The sequence below is a fragment of the Prunus avium genome, chromosome 8 (assembly GCF_965620075.1).
Source record: "Prunus avium chromosome 8, drPruAviu1.hap1.1, whole genome shotgun sequence".
Taxonomy (NCBI): Eukaryota; Viridiplantae; Streptophyta; class Magnoliopsida; order Rosales; family Rosaceae; genus Prunus; species Prunus avium.
The window spans coordinates 32,569,174-32,586,609 of NC_142291.1; the positions used below are offsets into that span (position 1 = coordinate 32,569,174).

Sequence of the window (17,436 nt, forward strand, 5' to 3'; positions counted from 1 at the left end):
TGGGTTAGGCAATTGACTAATGCAATGTGCATGTTTTCTTGTACTCGGGTTTGATCGCCTTCTCATTTCCTTACTTCCTTTAACCCTGCTGTATCGTTATCCCTTTCTCTAAAAAGTAAATATTTTAAGGGAAATTTTCATTAACTAAACAACAATGTGTTGGATGCAATATTGTCAAATGAACAACTTGAATTTTAAAACAACAATAGCTTATCTATTATTTAATTAAATATAGAAGGGGTTTCGTGAGCAACTGAAGGAATTTGAGTTGAATGCAAAGACCAAATAGGGTTCTAATTAAATTTGAAATTCTTTTTTAATACAATTAAAGTTGATTTTTTTTTTCCTGTTTTCGAACTTTAACCTTTTCTAAAATTAGAAAGAAAAGTACCACGAACAAGAGTTAGTTGGTAATTAAAGTTAAAATTCTTGATTAAACTTAAAAAGTTTAAAGTTGAATCACAAATATTTTAAACTTAATCTAAAGGATGTCCACAATTTGTAACTGAAGTGGCGTGTGATCAGATCAGTAAAATATAAAATTTCAGATTCAAACCTCCTTAAAATTCCGAAAAACAGAGCACAAAAAAACCATACAAACGCTAATTGGTTGCACTGATCACCATTTATCTGTAAATTCCAATCAAAATCCAAAACCACAAGCCGATTGGAGCTCCACGTCCCCACTGAGCTTTCACGGGGTCTCATCCTTTTGTCACAATCTTCAGCACCCATGACGGGTGTCCTGAAGGACCCCTCTCCTAGCTTCTCCAACTTTCTAGACCGGCTTCTCTCTGTTTCCAGCACTCTTTTTATGTCCAGCCACCACACCATGGCCTTTCACATCTCTCACTCTATTCTCCAAGCTCTCCAATGGCTTCTGTTTCTGTTGCTTCACGTTACTCCGCTTCTTCATGGCCTCCCAAGACCAACAACAGTAGAGCCGTTGTCTCATCTTTCACCAAAATCCCATTTGGTAAAAAGACCCAGTACTTCTCTTTATCTCCGTCCTCCAATCCCACTTCAAAAAGACGTCGTCTTTCATTTTCCATGAAAAATGATCAAGAAAACGAACCCAGTTCTTCATCTTCTTCGGCTGTTGTAATTTCTGAGAAGCCAAGTGATGACAGTGATACCCAGAAGAGTAAATTGCTAGCGGAAGAAGTTGAAACGGGTAAGGAGAGTGGCTCTGAGCCTGAGGAGAAGGAGAAACAGCAAGAAATGGATTGGAAGACAGATGAGGAGTTCAAGAAGTTCATGGGAAATCCCTCTATCGAAGCCGCAATAAAGTTGGAGAAGAAGAGGGCAGATAGGAAGCTCAAGGATCTTGATAGGGAAAGTAGTGGTAACCCACTTGTAGGGTTCTTTAATAAAATTCTGCGTGATAGTTTGACTAGAGAGAAGGAGAGGCTGGAGAAAGCTGAAGAAGCCTTCAAGGCAATTGATCTTAACAAGGTAATTTTCTCCTTTCTGTTTATGTTTTCATGAATGGTTCTTTTCTTTAGAAAAGAATCCTTGCCTGGGATTCATTTTTTTTTATAGTATAAGTGAAAAAGCAAGCACCTTTGGATGTGATTAAATATACTTGTTTATGCCAGAAGATGACTTGATATAGAGTATAATTTACTACCTATTCATTTATTGTATGGTATCTTTTATATCTTTAGTCATTTTGTAGGGTGCATTTTATTAGTTATGCCAAAAAGCACCAAGCTTTTGCATCTTATTGTGTCTATTTCATGTGGCAGTTAAAAAGTTGTTTTGGATTTGATTCATTTTTTCCCACTGATGTTCGGAGATTTGGAGATGGGGGCATTTTTGTTGGAAATTTGAGGAGACCAATTGAAGAGGTCATGCCCAAATTGGAGCAAAAACTGTCTGACGCGGCAGGAAGGGAGGTTGTGTTATGGTTCATGGAAGAAAACACAAATGACATCAGAAAACAGGTATTTAAACCAACTCTATGACTATTAATTATAGGCTAAGTTGTTTCCTGTATTGATCTTAGCCTGTTAAATTGAGATTGAAATCCTTAGTTTGATGGTCTGTGCTCTAGGAGGTTTAGGAGTTGAAAATTCTGTAACTTTCTTAATGGATTCCCTGTTATTTACTTGCCCAGTACCCTGAGGGGAAATAGAAAATTGTTGTTGTTTCTGATTTTTTACAATGTTTATTCTTTAAGGTCTGTATGGTGCAACCCAAAGCGGAAATTGATCTACAGTTTGAGTCAACCAACCTGAGCACTCCTTTGGGTTATGTTAGTGCAGTAGCCTTGTGCGTTGCTACTTTCGGAACAATAGCTCTGACGAGTGGCTTCTTCCTCAAACCTGATGCTACATGGGATGACTACCTAGCTGATGTTGTGCCTCTCTTTGGTGGTTTCATATCCATTTTGGGCGTTTCTGAGGTATCTTTTTTTGCATTTGACTTGTGCATCATTAATCTAGGCAATTCCTATTATTCTCTGGCACATAATTGTCAAGGATGTAAATCTAACATGAAAAGGATGCTATTTAAATAAGAATTGGATATACCTATTATGAGGAGACTTTGCATTCCTTTGTTCAGATGTGATGGTTATGAGATTATGTATTCCTGATTTCTTTACGTGTTGTATGTGATGCAATTTTCTTATCACTTTTTCATTCTGACAAGTTTGTTTTACACAGATAGCCACTAGAGTGACAGCAGCTCGCCATGGTGTAAAACTCAGTCCATCTTTTCTTGTGCCATCCAATTGGACAGGGTGTTTGGGAGTGATGAATAACTATGAATCACTGCTTCCAAATAAGAAAGCTCTTTTTGACATTCCAGTTGCACGCACAGCTAGTGCATATCTTACATCCCTGGTGCTTACGGTTTCTGCTTTTGTGGCTGATGGAAGCTTTAATGGGGGTGACAATGCATTGTAATTTCTTCACAGACCCTTTCTCCGAAGCATAAAAATTGCCTTTTAAAATGCCTAGAAAAGATCCTCAATACTTCTTTGTGCATACCAATGGTGGTGTTGCTCACTTTAAGTATAGTTTCAGCAGTATATTGCAATATTTCTTCAACAAAAACTCTAGCATCACTGTTTTAAACTGTCATACCACACTTAATATTTGGTTTTAACAATCATTTCTTCTTTTTTTGTTGGCAGGTATATAAGGCCTCAGTTCTTCTATAACAATCCCTTGCTTTCTTTTATCCAATTTGTTATTGGTCCTTATACGGATGACCTTGGAAATGTGCTGCCCTATGCAGTTGAAGGTGTTGGAGTTCCTGTTGATCCCCTTGCTTTTGCTGGACTTCTAGGTGAGTTCCTCAGCCTTCTTAATCCATTTACAGTTTACTGTCGTCCTTCTCCCCAAACAACCGACTGTGAGTTGGCTAAAAAAGTGGAGCTATGGGGTATAAAAGAATTGTTTTGTACAATTTGTATGATCTTTTAGCCTTTTAACCTCAAATGTTTCTGCAGAACAACTGTGAAATAATTGAACATTTGTTTTTTGAGGGAAAAAGAGGTTTATATGATTACTTTGTGCCGAAATCCAGTATTTGCTTAAATATTAGTATCTAATCTGTATACAAGGTATTGACTAGATTTCTTGGCAGGCATGGTGGTGACTTCTCTGAACTTGTTGCCATGTGGAAGACTCGAAGGAGGCCGCATTGCGCAAGCCATGTTTGGAAGAGGCACTGCTACTCTGCTATCCTTTGCCACATCACTTTTACTTGGTATTGGTGGCCTAAGTGGAAGTGTCCTTTGCTTGGCATGGGGGTTATTTGCAACTTTCTTCCGGGGTGGAGAAGAAATGCCTGCAAAAGACGAAATCACCCCCTTGGGAGACGACAGGTTTGCTTGGGGTTGTGTTCTTGGCCTCATCTGCTTCCTCACGCTTTTCCCCAACAGCGGAGGGACGTTCTCCAGCTCATTCTTCAGTGCACCATATTTCAGGGGTGATTTGTAAATAGGCCGATAACTGTAATCTGTATTTTGACAGTCTCACTTCTGACTGATAAATACCGTGAAGAGAAATGCTAAGGGAAACAGTATATACTTCCAAGCTATAATGCAAGTTAGGTTTGAATTGTATATATTCAATGTTTCATTTCAGTTACCTTATCCGTTTATGAATATGAATCCTGATGTTTTTTTTTTGGTGCTAATGTTGTGTTTATGTCCAAAACAATATCATTTGAGGTTGAGGGTTTAGCGTTTTGGATTTAGAGCATCCGCAATGATGCTCTCTATTTCTTAGCTAAAATTTAGCTAAAAATATAAGAAAGCTATTTTAGGAGCTCTCTAAAAAATTTCAACTCCAACCATACTCCCTAATTTGGAGAGTCATAAATGCTATAACTTTTTTTTGATTGGTCCATCTCTATTAAAAAATAAAATAAAAAATAGTTAGCATTAAATAAAGGTTTGAAATACTTATTAAATAAGGCAGCATTAAATTATAAGGAGCCACTATGAGTACTTTCTCTCTCCTCAGATTTAGGAGCTCCTAGAGGACTCCCTATTTTAGGAGGTGGATAGGGAGCATGGTTGGAGTTGCATTTTTACAATTCTTCCCTAAAATTTGTCTAAGAAGGTGGTTTAAGGAGCCCATTGCGGATGCTCTTAGGTTTTAGCATTTAAGGTTTACATCGAAAAATAATTGAATAGAATTCTAGAACCAATCAATCATTTCCCATTATAATACATGTCGTAAATTCTATCACGTCACACACCAATCATTTCCCATTATCAATTTTAATAAAGATATGAGGCTTTGAAAATAGAAAGATAGTAATTAACAGTCAAACTACATGTCGTAAATTCTACTATATCACACACCACCAATTACACTTGTCTTGTATGTTATAGATCAGACCATGCTATATACCAATTTCAGTTGTGACACATGCCTTGCCACAGGTTATACAATGTCATACTCATACACCAGAGAATCATTCACAATTACTATGTATGTCGTAGTCGTGCAGGTCAATTTTGTTTTTGTTTGTTTCGTTTATTTTTATTTGAAATATAAGGAAAACTTTCCGTGTGACAATATAAAAAACACCCGTGTTTAATAAATGTTGTCGAGTGTTTGCCTCATATTTGAAAAGTTAAGGCTGTTACACAAGTTGGATAACACTTATAAAGAAACTGTAAAATAAAAAAAAGTAGTCTTGTGTCCATGCAAAAATTCGTTCTTCTTTCTTCCCACGCCGACTCAAAGCTTCCAATTTCGCAACAAAAGAAGCAGATAGAGAATTCTCACAACCAAAACAAAGGCAGCCATGAAACTGAGAGTGAGATCCATAGAAACCAAAGAGACCCTCCGAGTCGAGGTCCCCAATCTCTGCTCTCTCCACCAGCTCAAGCAAACCATCTCCCAATTGATCTCAGCCTCTCCTTCCTCTCTCCGCCTCTCCCTCAACCGACGCGACGAGCTCCACGCGTCCTCTCCTGACGACTCGCTTCACTCCCTCGGCCTCACCTCCGGTGATCTTATCTTCTACACCCTCGACCCCTCCTCCCAAACCCTGGCTCCACCTCAGCATTCAATTTCACATTCGTCCGTACAATCCCATAACCAAATCCTCACCACTGGTGTGCCTCAAGGTTCGAATTTCCCAAACCCTGAAACCCTAATTGGCGAAGGGTCTGCCGCGGGTGATTCGATTGCTGAAGAACAGAGGTCTCTGGTTTCGAATTCGGAAACCCTAGTGGCTTCTGGTGCTGAAAGCATGGAAATTGATGATGGGTCTGATGGGATAGGGTTGAAAAAGTACTCGGTGCCCTTTTTCTTGAAGAGGGTACTGAGGGAGGAGTTGGGAGAAGACCGTAGCAAGCACAAGCTATTGGTGATTTCTGTTAATGCTGCGGTCTTGGAGTCCGGTTTCGTCGGGTTCGATTCCGTTTCGGGTATTGGGGCCAATCGGTTTCATCTCCCTGATGAATGGCCAAGGACAGCTATCACGATGTCGCTTTCCTATACTTTGCCTGAGATTCTGAAAAATCGTGGCAATAATGGTAATGGAGTTGAAGGGGTTGTGTTGAAATTTCAGAGCTTGGGGCGTTTTGTTAATGTTTATGGGTCTTTGGCCAATGGTGGGGCTGGGCTTTATCGGGTATGTTTGGACGAACGCAGATTTGCCCCCATCATTGAATCTGTTTGGGAAAACAGAAATGTGAATGAGAGAGATGGGTTAGTCTCAGAAAGAGAGGTTTTTGAGTTTTGGAAGATTGTGAAGGATGGGATCACATTGCCATTGCTGATTGATCTTTGCGCAAAGGCCGGTTTGCCCGCCCCACCGAGCCTGATGCGCCTTCCACCGGAGCTCAAAATGAAGATTTTGGAGCCACTGTCTGGTGTGGACATTGCCAAAGTGGGTGGGGTTTGTAAGGAGCTGCGAAATCTTGCTAATAAAGATGAGTTGTGGAAGAAGAAGTATGCTGAGGAGTTTGGTAGTGGTACTGGAGGAGAAGGAACAATGATTAACTGGAAGCATAAGTTTGCTAGAAGTTGGGAGACTGCGGAGCAACAAAGGAAGGCAGTAGGGCATTGGAGATCATATGAGAGGCCTTATTTCAACCGTATCAGGAGGGACCCCAACCCATTGTTTTTACCTCCAGTTACTGGTATAATTGGTGGAGATTATGACCGCCTTCCGGTCTTTGGTGCCCTTGATCCTACTGGACAACCACACCCTATTCTACAACCACCCCGTCGGTTTCCAGCACGCCGTAATTTCTCACCAAATTGCAATCTGGGAGGGTTCCTTGGCTAGTATGATGCCTTGGAACTGAAGCTGCAGGTTCATGTTTCGTATGCATAGTATATATAATAAGCATCTTGGTGGATATCCAGCTAGAATTAAAGACTAAATCATCATCAGTCATAGCTGGTTTCTTGTTTCTGTTTATGTGTATATTGTTGTTACTTGTGTCGATGGCCTTTTTTCTTTTGGAGATAATTTAAATTTGATTTCGTAGTTTTTGTGTGAGTCTGTCTATTCTTGATGTGCATATAAGCTGCTCTACTGCTTTATTGTCTAAGTTTCTTACTGTTATCTGTTGGTGCGCTGAGATGGCATGGTTTTCATATATGAAGAGTTTGGGTTAGTTCGATACACATGCTGCTTGTTGTTTAGTTCAATTGGCTGGGGAGTTTAAATAAAATAATGCAGATCAGAAAGATGGTGTTGTCAACTGTGTTTGTTTCTTTCGTTTGGCTGTCATGGTCATAGATTGATTGGTTTACAACTTCTCATATCAAATTAGTTGCAAAGTAGACATTTCCCTGAACTTCTAATACCATAATATGTTACTCTTGTTCGTTCGCATTGTGTTCAGTGCAAGAGTAGTTCAACTTTGCCGGAGTATCAGCACGTTAACAACCTTAAACATCCAAAAGATTGCTCGTCTCCTCCCCTGTAGATTCAAACCTTAATTGGAAAACTTTTACAACTCCAATTGTTTAGGGAGAAAAGAATCCAATTGTTATTTCTTGGTTGCACTCTTATCCCAAATTCTGTCACAGGCTCACAGCCCTTACAGGACTATTGAGAGCAACTGCAATTATAGGTACAATTTAAGCAAACTGAGGTGCCACAACTTTTCTACCCTTCATGCAACTCCATACTTGTTTTTATTTTTTGTGAACTTGGGGCTAGACCCCCCAAAAAAAGAAAAGAAAAAAACCAAGACAAGTAAAACATTTGGGGATCTGGCACCCCACTCAGATCAGGTAAAACAGAGACTATGTAGCCCAGGTCAGCCAGTGACTTATTTTATTTGAAATGATTTTATATTTTTATGCACTACTTATAAGAAGAACTCAAGAGTCAAGATCAAGACGTGGAGACTTGGAAGAGGTGAAACAGTGAAATTCTGGAAAGATAATTGGGTTTCAGAGGCACCCCTAATGCACCACGAGACGGTCCTACCGCCCACTGATGTTGACTCTACTGTTTCAAGCTTCTTCAAAGATGGTTGGTGGGATGTGGACAAGCTTCGCAATGCTCTACCCGAGGCTATTGTCCATAAAATTATCAGTCTCTCTGTGAGCTTTAGTGGGACCCTTCAGGACCGCCAGATTTGGCGATGCACTTCTGATGGGACTTTCACTGTAAATTCTGCCTACAATCTGCTCTTCAATGGTCTTGACTGGCGTAATCCTTGGTGGAAGGTACTGTGGAAGATGAAAATCCCCCCTAAACTGCAATATTTCTTTTGGCTGGCCTACCAAGAAAAAATATTAACTAATGAGCAGAGGGTTAAACGACACCTTGCTAGTGATCCTGCCTGCCTGGCTTGCGGTGAAACGGTTGAGTCTGTGACCCACATCCTCAGGGACTGTTCAAAGGCCAAACAAGTTTGGGGCTACTTTTTGAAGCCTAACCAGACTATCTCTTTCTTCTCCACGAACCTTCAAACTTGGATTTTAAATAATTTGTGCTCCAGGGCCTTTTGGCATAGGAATTTGCCTTGGAATATTGTTTTTGTTTTCTCCTGTTGGTTTATCTGGAAATGGAGAAATATCCACATTTTTAACTCGAACGAAGATGCGCCTTCTTTGCCAAAGGAAACTATTATTACTGCTGCTACTGAGTGGGTCAAGGCCTCCTGTACCGCCAGTAAGGTTCCCAAATTGCATCTTATGCTGTCTTGGGTACCTCCTAGAGATGGTTGGTTTAAACTGAACATTGATGGTTCTAGGAGAACTGCCTCAGGAACTATTGGTGCTGGGGGAGTCATCAGAAACTCAAACGGAGATTGGACTGCTGGTTTTGCAATAAACTTAGGAACAGGCCAGGTGTTAGAAGCGGAACTGTGGGGGCTATTCTTTGGCATTAAATTGGCCCTACAGAAAAGACTCTCTCATCTCACCATTGAGATGGACTCCTCTGTTGCTGTTAATCTATTGAAGAAATCTGACTTCCCTCAGGATAACCCCCTTGCTGGTTTACTTTCTGGTTGTCTTAGCCTCATGAGGCAGATTGGGAATATTGAACTCAACCACATCTATAGGGAACAAAACTCTGTCGCTGATGGACTGGCAAACTGGAGCTATAACTTGGACTTAGACTACTGCGAACTGGACGAGCCCCCTGCTTGGATCACTCCAACTGTACTTGATGACTTGTTAGGTGTCTGTAAGATGCGTCTTGTTTCTATTTTGTAATTGCTTCTGCTTTGGGGGCTTGTCCCCACCCAGCTTACCAAAAAAAAAAAGGATGATTAGACAATAATTTCTCATCTTTCCCTTTCCATTTTATATTAGATGGGCTTATAGGAACCGTAGTTTTCCTTTTGCTTTATTTGAATAAGTTTTTAAAACTCATTCATTTTTTGGACCTATGCAACAAAGAGACGTAAGGAAATGTCTCGGTTCACTTCACATCAGACCATGTGCAAAGATGACTTGGTTGACGAGGATTCAACAACTGTAGTTTCATGGAAAGTTTGCGCACTTCATCTTCCCCTCTTGTATATATTCTGCTACCACAACTTTTCCTAAACACACAAATTCCACAAATTACCTTATAATTTTAGTGTAAACAGAGAAATGGAGAGAGGTCAGAGAGCCTACAAAGCTCATTGCTTGGTCTTACCCTATCCGAGCCAAGGCCATATTAATCCTATGCTCCAATTTGCCAAGCTTTTATCTCACAAAGGAGTTAAAGTCACACTGGTCACTACCCGCTATATCCACAAGACAATGTACGGGTCAGCATCAAGCTGCATAGCGCTGGATCTGGAGACCATCTCCGATGGCTACGATGAAGCCGGGAAAGGAGACGCAAGCATAGATGCCTATTTGGAGAGCTTTTGGAAAGAAGGGTCAAAAACTTTGGCTGAGCTACTTGAGAAGCTTTCAAGCTCAGGGCCTCCAGTTGATTGTGTTGTTTATGATGCGTTCATGCCTTGGCCTCTGGATGTTGCGAGGAAGTTTGGAATTGCTGGGGCTACTTTCTTCACCCAGTCTTGTGCTGTTGGCAACATCTACTACCATGTCCACAAAGGACTTTTGAAAGTTCCTCTTGCTGATGATCAGTCTCTGATTTCCCTTCCCGGGTTGCCACCACTTGACCCTCTGGACTTGCCATCGTTTGTATACGATTTGGAGTATTGCCCAGCTTTTTACAGAGTGGCTGTGGGTCAGTTCTCCAATGTTGACAAAGCTGATTGGGTCCTCTGCAACACATTTTATGAGTTGGAAGAACAAGTGAGTACATAAGGAAGCTTTTTTTTTTTCCCTTCTTTTTTTTCTCAACTTTGATATATGATTAATTTTTATAAGCTTCAATGAAACTAATTGGTATTAATTCTTTGCTTAGGTGGTGGATTGGCTGGCTAAGTTTTGGCCATTGAGGACCGTTGGACCTACTATACCATCCAAGTACTTAGATGAGCGACTTGAAGATGACAAAGAATACGGTGTCAACCTCTTTAAATCAGACAATGATGCCTGCATCAAATGGCTTAACGAAAGGCCAAAAGGGTCTGTTGCTTATGTATCATTTGGCAGCGCAGCGAAACTTGACGATGAGCAAATGGAGGAGCTGGCTTGGGGTTTGAGGAGGAGCAAAAGTAACTTCTTGTGGGTGGTTAGAGCATCAGAAGCAGCTAAGGTGCCAAAAGGGTTCATCGAGGAGACATCGGAGAAGGGTTTGGTGGTCTCATGGTGCTCCCAAATGGAGGTTTTGGTTCATGAGGCTGTTGGATGCTTTGTTACACATTGTGGTTGGAACTCAACTTTGGAGGCTTTGAGTTTGGGGGTTCCAATGTTGGCAATGCCACAATGGACTGACCAAAGAACCAATGCCAAGTTCATTATGGATGTGTGGAAAATAGGGATCACAGCTCCATCTGATGAGAAAGGGAAGGTGAGAGAAGAAGTAGTGGAACATTGCATAAGTGAAATAATGGAGGGAGAGAGAGGGAAAGAAATGAAAATCAACGCCCTCAAATGGAAAGAGTTGGCTAGAAAGGCAGTGGATGAAGGTGGAAGTTCAGACAAAAACATTGATGAGTTCATTTCAAAGCTGTTTCAGTGATGATAGCTATGTGTTAGAAAAGCCCACACAAGTAAAAACAGCTTTAAGCACTATGTGTGGTTCCAATAATATTTGTATGCCAAATCTTGTCAACAAGCTGTTGTCAATTTATCAATATTTCTTTTCATCGTCGTATTTGTGTTTCCCTCTTTTCAGCCGAGTAGGCTGATGGAAGGAGTTTTTGGTCCTTCTTCTCTTGAGATGCGTAGGCGTGCCACTACCAAGCCACTTGATGGCTTGGATGGAAAGATCGTGTGAGTGTGTTTGCGCTTCTGACTTTTAATCAAACGATTGATCGACCAAGCAAGGAACCTCCTCTTGGTCTAGGTTCTTTTTCTTCCTTGAGGTCAAGGATGATTGAGCTTTGTATAACTATTTTTAGGATTTTTGTGATAAGTGCAATGAATGTAAATGCAATAAACGAAATGACAGAAATGTAAATGCGATTAAATAGATTAAAGCGATAAAGACTTGAATTAAACTTGAATGTAAAGACAATTGAAATTAAATTGCAAGAAAGTAAGCTTACATTAGGAAAACGAAGAACTTGGATAATCTGAAAAGCTTGAAAGATAAAATCCTAGACTATGAATTGAAAAGTACAGGATAAAAAGATAGATTTTGTGTGTTCAGTCGGAGGTCCTCTTCTCTTCTTCTGCTGACCTATTTATAGAGCTTCCTTCAGTTCATGGGTTTGGCCATGCAACTAACTCTGTCTTGAAAATCCTCCCGATGTTAATGCCTTCCGGAGCTCTAGGCATGAACTACCCGATGTCTTCGAAATCTTCCCAATATTAATGTCCTCCTGTCTCTAGGCATGAACTACCCGATGTCTTGGAAATCTTCCCAATATTAATGTCTTCCTGTCTTTAAACTCCGCCACTTGTAGGAAAACATTTGCTGGAACTTCTGAACTTAGTTCCGTAGGCTGAGCTTTGGACTTGATTTGACATTTGGTGAGAAGTTTTGCACTTGGAGCTTCTGACTTGGTTAAGACTCCCACCAACATTAAGTGGCATGTGAACTCCAAATATTTGGATATCGGCCACATGGTTGATAGCTGCATATATATAATAAAACAAGACAAAGAACTTTTCAGCCAACACTTTGGCCAATTCTCTCTCCAGCCAACACTTTGGCCAACTTTCTCTAGCCAATACTTTGGCCAACTTTCTCTAGCCAACACTTTGGCCAACTTTCTCAATACTTTGGCCAACTTTCTCTAGCCAATACTTTGGCCAAATTTCTCAATACTTTGGCCAACTTTCTCAAGCCAACACTTTGGCCAACTCCTTGCAGCCACTATTTGGCCATCTTCGCAGCCACTATTTTTTTTGGCCAACTCTCCTTCAGCCAAGTTCAAAACCTCCTTTTTTGGTTTACACTAATATATATATAGTTGGTGCTGGCTGCATTTCTTTTCCTCATTTTCTTCTTCAAGACCCAAAACCGAGGGTACTGTTCAGTGTTGCGTCGATTCAGCTGCACCAAAATGGTTTCAACTGCATCCTCAACTTGTGATACTCGCAAGTGCACGAGCCGTTTGGTAGTATAGCATATGTAAGTGCGAGGTCGATCCCACGAGGATTGGTGATTGAATGATCCAATTTGTTTCCCCTACACAAAATAGAAATGAAAAAAGAAAATAAATAAAACAAGAAAGAATGAAATAACTCAAGCAAATAAGTTCCCAAGTTCAATTAGATTAATGGATTGATTCTAGCTAAAGTATGATTAAGCCATGGTGTGTGGTCAAAACCTTGTGTTCCTAATTCCCTAATTTGATCATTTGTTGTCTAACCTAAAACTAAGCATTAGGAACCCATTAAGCATAGAAGAACATTTTAAACAACCAAGTATGTATCTAATCCCTGTTGTCGAATGTCCATACATACTCTTCCTATCCATAGTTCAATTCGAATTAAAGCATGGTGTCTACTCTTAATTCAAACCAAGATAGCTAACATGCAAGCCTAAATGGTGATCAATCATTCAAACTAGCATATTAACTTATAAGCATAATGAATAAGAACAAAAACCATAATTGAAACTTGGAAACTAATTAAACTTGAATACTTAAGAAAGAATGTACATTACAATAAAAGTAAAGTGGAACTAAGAAAACTTGAAAGAAAATTTAGTAAACTCATTTTGTTACAACAATTGACAACTTGAAAGGAAACTAAGAGAATTTGAGGGAGAGAAGGAAAGGGAGCTCTGGAGAAGTGTTTGAGAGCTCCCCCCCTTGGGGTGTGTTTTGAAGCTTGAAGGCTTCTCTATTTATAGGGCTAAGAGGGAGGAACAACATGATGAAATCCAACACCACCATTCCTCTTTTAATACAACCCATAACTCACACTTCATCTTGTCTATGTTAGTGTGGTTGGAATCAATCTCATCCCATACTTCTTTTGCTGCACCTCAAGCTTTCTTCACATGGGATCAAAGGTGATCAATTGTGGCTGCCTTTTGCTGCCAACCCATGTGGTCTTCTTTTGGTTGTTGAACAAAAACGAGTCTTCTGAACCAGACTTGGTGTAGGAAGACCAGAGGTTTAAAAACTTATCCAATGGGGCTCAAATTTGGATATGTTATAGTAGACACCCATTGGAACAACTTCTATGAAGAATGTATTCCCATCGGAGCAGTAGAAGTGTGCGTTTTGGGCCTTGCAAGTTGGCAGCCGAACAGAGACTCGAATTGACTTCATTTCATTTCTTTGCTTTACATGCATGCACATGCTTTCTCTATAATAACTCCAGCATGTACCAACTTGCTCCTTTAGAATTTCATAGCTGGAATGCCTCCCCACTTCACTCATTATGTTGGATCCAAAGTCAGTTGCAGCATGGGTGAGGCACATGGCTTAAAGGAGGAGACAAGGCTCAAAGCTGGCAGCTGCAAATCCTCCTGAGCATGGTTGGGTGTTGGACGGGCTGAGCACTCCACAAATGTCCAATTGGGCTGACATTTGGATATGTTGTAGTAGACACCCATTGGAACAAGTTTCATGAAGATCTTCACCTCATTCGAGCCCCATAGCATGCTGATCCAAGGCCAAGACGTTGACCTACGAAATTGGGCTGGAAAGGGGTTGTAGCCAAAATGTGTTTGTCTTTAAGCTCATATTCCTCATATGCCAATCAGCCCTTAACATGCATGGATTGCATCAAATGTTATCTCTTGTTATCTTAACCTACAAAACACACAAACATAGGTAAGTGACTCAAAATAAAGAGAAACTAAGCAAAATCACTAAGTAAATAAGGCAAGCAAGTGTATGAAATTATGGACTTATCAAAATAGAAAATGAATTAAAAGCACAAGTTTAACTCAATAACATAACCAAATCATAAGCTAGAATGGTACAAAATGATATACAATTATGAACCGATCATTCAGAAATCCAAAAGTCATATTTCGGAAGCTTCGATCAGAAAACTTCCTTTATGAAAATTGTTCGTCTACTTGAGAACTAAAGTCTGTGAAATTTGTAGATTTTTCTGAATTTCCCTGATGCCTCAAAACGGGTTTGCAGATTTTGTGTTCATCCATGGCTGGTGAGTTTTTGCAGATTCGGTTTCTGCATTTGATTTTAATATATGATCCTCGGATGATTGTAATTGCTTCACGAAATTTGCTCGAAATTGTGTTGCTTATAACATATCCAAAATTGAAGATCACCCAACCATTGTAGTGTCCCCTGCCTTCATTTTTCTGAAGTATGGATTTGGAGACCACTTGACTTAGCTTGGATTTGGAGACCACATCCAAACAATTTGTGTTGCAAAAGTGACGATTTATAGCTTTAGTAATGGCAAAAATTCTGTCTTTTATTAAAGACCACACTGTTCGTATACATCGACACATCATTGATGACATATCAATAGTCCGATCTTAGTTAAAAATTAGATTGAGAACATATAATAGTATCATTGATGACATATCAATAGTCCGATCTTAGTTAAAAATTAGATTGAGAACATATAATAGTCCGGTCTTTGTTAAACATTGGACATCCTAGATAGAGCCGAATTATTAGTGTTAATTGACATTTATCGTTTCTTTTTCTTTTACAAGACACTCGAGAGTTTAGTTTTTGTCATTGTCTTCTTTAAATAAAAAATTGCCAAAAAATAATTAAGAAATTGTGTTATAGAGGAAGAGAGCTGTTCTTCAATTATCCAAATATCTTCAAATGTAACAATATTGTACTTTAAATTCATGGAGTGATCTATTGGTCCTAGTCTCCAACACTTGTACCTCAAACATTAGTTGGCAAAAAATTTCACCTCTAACTGTTTTAGCAACCAAAAAAACAAAAACTCAATTGCTTTTTTCTTGCCAACGCCCTTATTCTCTAGTCTCAACTTATGTCACAGCCCTTGAAACATCTCTTTGTTACCTTGTTCTTCAATCTTAAACACCCAAAAGAGCTTTAATTTGACAAGGGGAGGGAAAGAGAGCAGAAGAAACTCAAAATCGTGGCAATAATGGTAATGGGGTTGTGTTGAAATTTCAGAGCTGTTTGGGAAAACAGAAATGTGAATGAGAGAGATGGGTTAGTCTCAGAAAGAGAGGTTTTTGAGTTTTGGAAGATTGTGAAGGATGGGATCACATTGCCATCGCTGATTGTTCTTTGCGCAAAGGCCGGTTTGCCTGCCCCACCGGAGCTCAAAATGAAGATTTTGGAGCCACAGCCTGGTGTGGACATCGCCAAAGTAGGTGGTGTTTGTAAGGAAGCTGCGGAATCTTGTTAATAATGATGGTGTTGTCAACCTTAAACATCCAAAAGACTGCTCGGCTCCTCCAATTGTTTAGGAAGAAAAGAATCCAATTGTTATTTCTTGGTAGCAATCTTATGCCAAATTCTGTCACAGGCTCACAGCCTTTGCCCATCTCTTTGCTCATACAATACAAGACAGCCTTGCTTTCAAGGATTTATTTTTCTCTTTGGGTTGGTTTGTCTTTGCCGTATTATCCTTTGGATACTCTTTTTTTTCTGTGGTGTCAATACAATTTTGTTTCTTATAAACCAACATCTCTCAGTTGTATATAAACTGGGCCTGTAAGTTGTAGCCCAAGTGGGATTGGGATGAGATGGAGGAGGCGTAGAATTTAATTTTTGTGACATTTAGGGATCTGGCAACCCAGATCAGATCAAGAAGAACAGAGACTATGTAGCAGCACATGCAGCCCAGGAGACTTGGGTTGTGCAAGATTCAATTCAATCCGGCCAAATCGATCGATCTAATCCAATTTTAATTGGTTTCGGTAATTTGGCGAATTGGATTGGATCTCTGATTTCCGAAACAAATATGATTGGATCGGATGACGAATTTACTTGTGAAAATTCAATCCAATCTACTTAGTTTCATGCTTATTTTGTTTGTAATTGAGAAAGTTATGAACATTTTAAATCATTTGATGGAGTTATATTTAATATATTATAGAATCAAAATAATTTTCTCTAGGATTTCATTTATACTTTACATTTATGTATATTAAAATGTTTGATTAGATTAAACATAACAATAAATATTTCATATTTCATTATTATGTTTTTTAATTATGAAAACCAATCATCCAATCCAATATCAATTGGATCGGATATTGGATTTAAACCTCTAGTTCGATTGGATTGGATTGAAAAAAAATCATAATTCAATATATATTGAATCGAATGCAAATGGGCTAAATTACATTGGTTTCGAAACGATACACACCCCTACCTGACGCTATTTCATTACTTATTTAATTTGAAATTATTCTATATTTTTATGTGTTGGGGTCTTTTTTCTTCCAGCAGCCAGACGAATGGGCTTGGGCTGCTGTAAAGGATGAGCGGAGGAGATTGCCCTTGTTTCTGAGTTCAAAGACCGGGCTCCAAGAGAGTTTTGAAAGGAGTAGTGACAACCTTAGAAAACACCTTGGATTCTTTCACCAGTCAACCAAATAAACGTGACAGATTAGCAATGGGATGGCTTGGCTTGAGGAGCTTGTGGCATGGGAGCTAAGCCTTCACAAGTTTAGCAATCTGAGAGAGAGACAAAAGCTTGAATTTCTTATGGAAACAAATATTCAGGGTAGGGGGAGAGAGATCTGAAGAGAAAGACTAAGGAAGAGAGGTAGAGATGGAAATAGAGAATGGGGTGTCTTGAGTAAATTTCCAGTCGCTTGACAAAGCTTGGTAGCGCTCTGGATGATGGTGTTTCGCTAGGTAGAGGAAGCTCCCTTTTATAGGCATTTAGAACCCTAATTCTATCGATCTTCCATTCCCACTTTTCCTTTGCTTCTTTCCATTCACTCCTTTTTGGTGAAATCTCTTCAACCAGAGCGCATGGGTCACAGGCTCTTTGGAGTTCCAAAGTTTTCTATGCGGCTGGACCTCCCCAT

General features: G+C 39.6%; 3 protein-coding genes across 3 annotated transcripts; all 3 read left to right on the forward strand.

The window, feature by feature from the left end:
• Positions 1-682: 682 nt before the first annotated feature.
• EGY3 (ethylene-dependent gravitropism-deficient and yellow-green-like 3) lies at positions 683-4,152 on the forward strand. The gene is made up of 6 exons (XM_021967617.2): positions 683-1,455; positions 1,749-1,946; positions 2,183-2,407; positions 2,670-2,908; positions 3,143-3,297; positions 3,598-4,152. The coding sequence occupies exons 1-6, from the start codon at positions 874-876 to the stop codon at positions 3,951-3,953; spliced, it is 1,755 nt and encodes a 584-aa protein (XP_021823309.2). The 5' UTR covers positions 683-873; the 3' UTR covers positions 3,954-4,152.
• A 977-nt stretch (positions 4,153-5,129) lies between these two features.
• LOC110764605 (F-box protein SKIP22) lies at positions 5,130-6,972 on the forward strand. Its single transcript, XM_021967612.2, has one exon. The coding sequence runs from the start codon at positions 5,275-5,277 to the stop codon at positions 6,766-6,768; it is 1,494 nt and encodes a 497-aa protein (XP_021823304.2). The 5' UTR covers positions 5,130-5,274; the 3' UTR covers positions 6,769-6,972.
• A 2,495-nt stretch (positions 6,973-9,467) lies between these two features.
• Positions 9,468-11,175, forward strand: LOC148292571 (mogroside I-E synthase-like). Its single transcript, XM_088245373.1, has 2 exons — positions 9,468-10,208; positions 10,321-11,175. Exons 1-2 carry the CDS (start codon positions 9,549-9,551, stop codon positions 11,038-11,040), a joined length of 1,380 nt encoding a protein of 459 aa, XP_088101499.1. The 5' UTR covers positions 9,468-9,548; the 3' UTR covers positions 11,041-11,175.
• Positions 11,176-17,436: the final 6,261 nt, after the last annotated feature.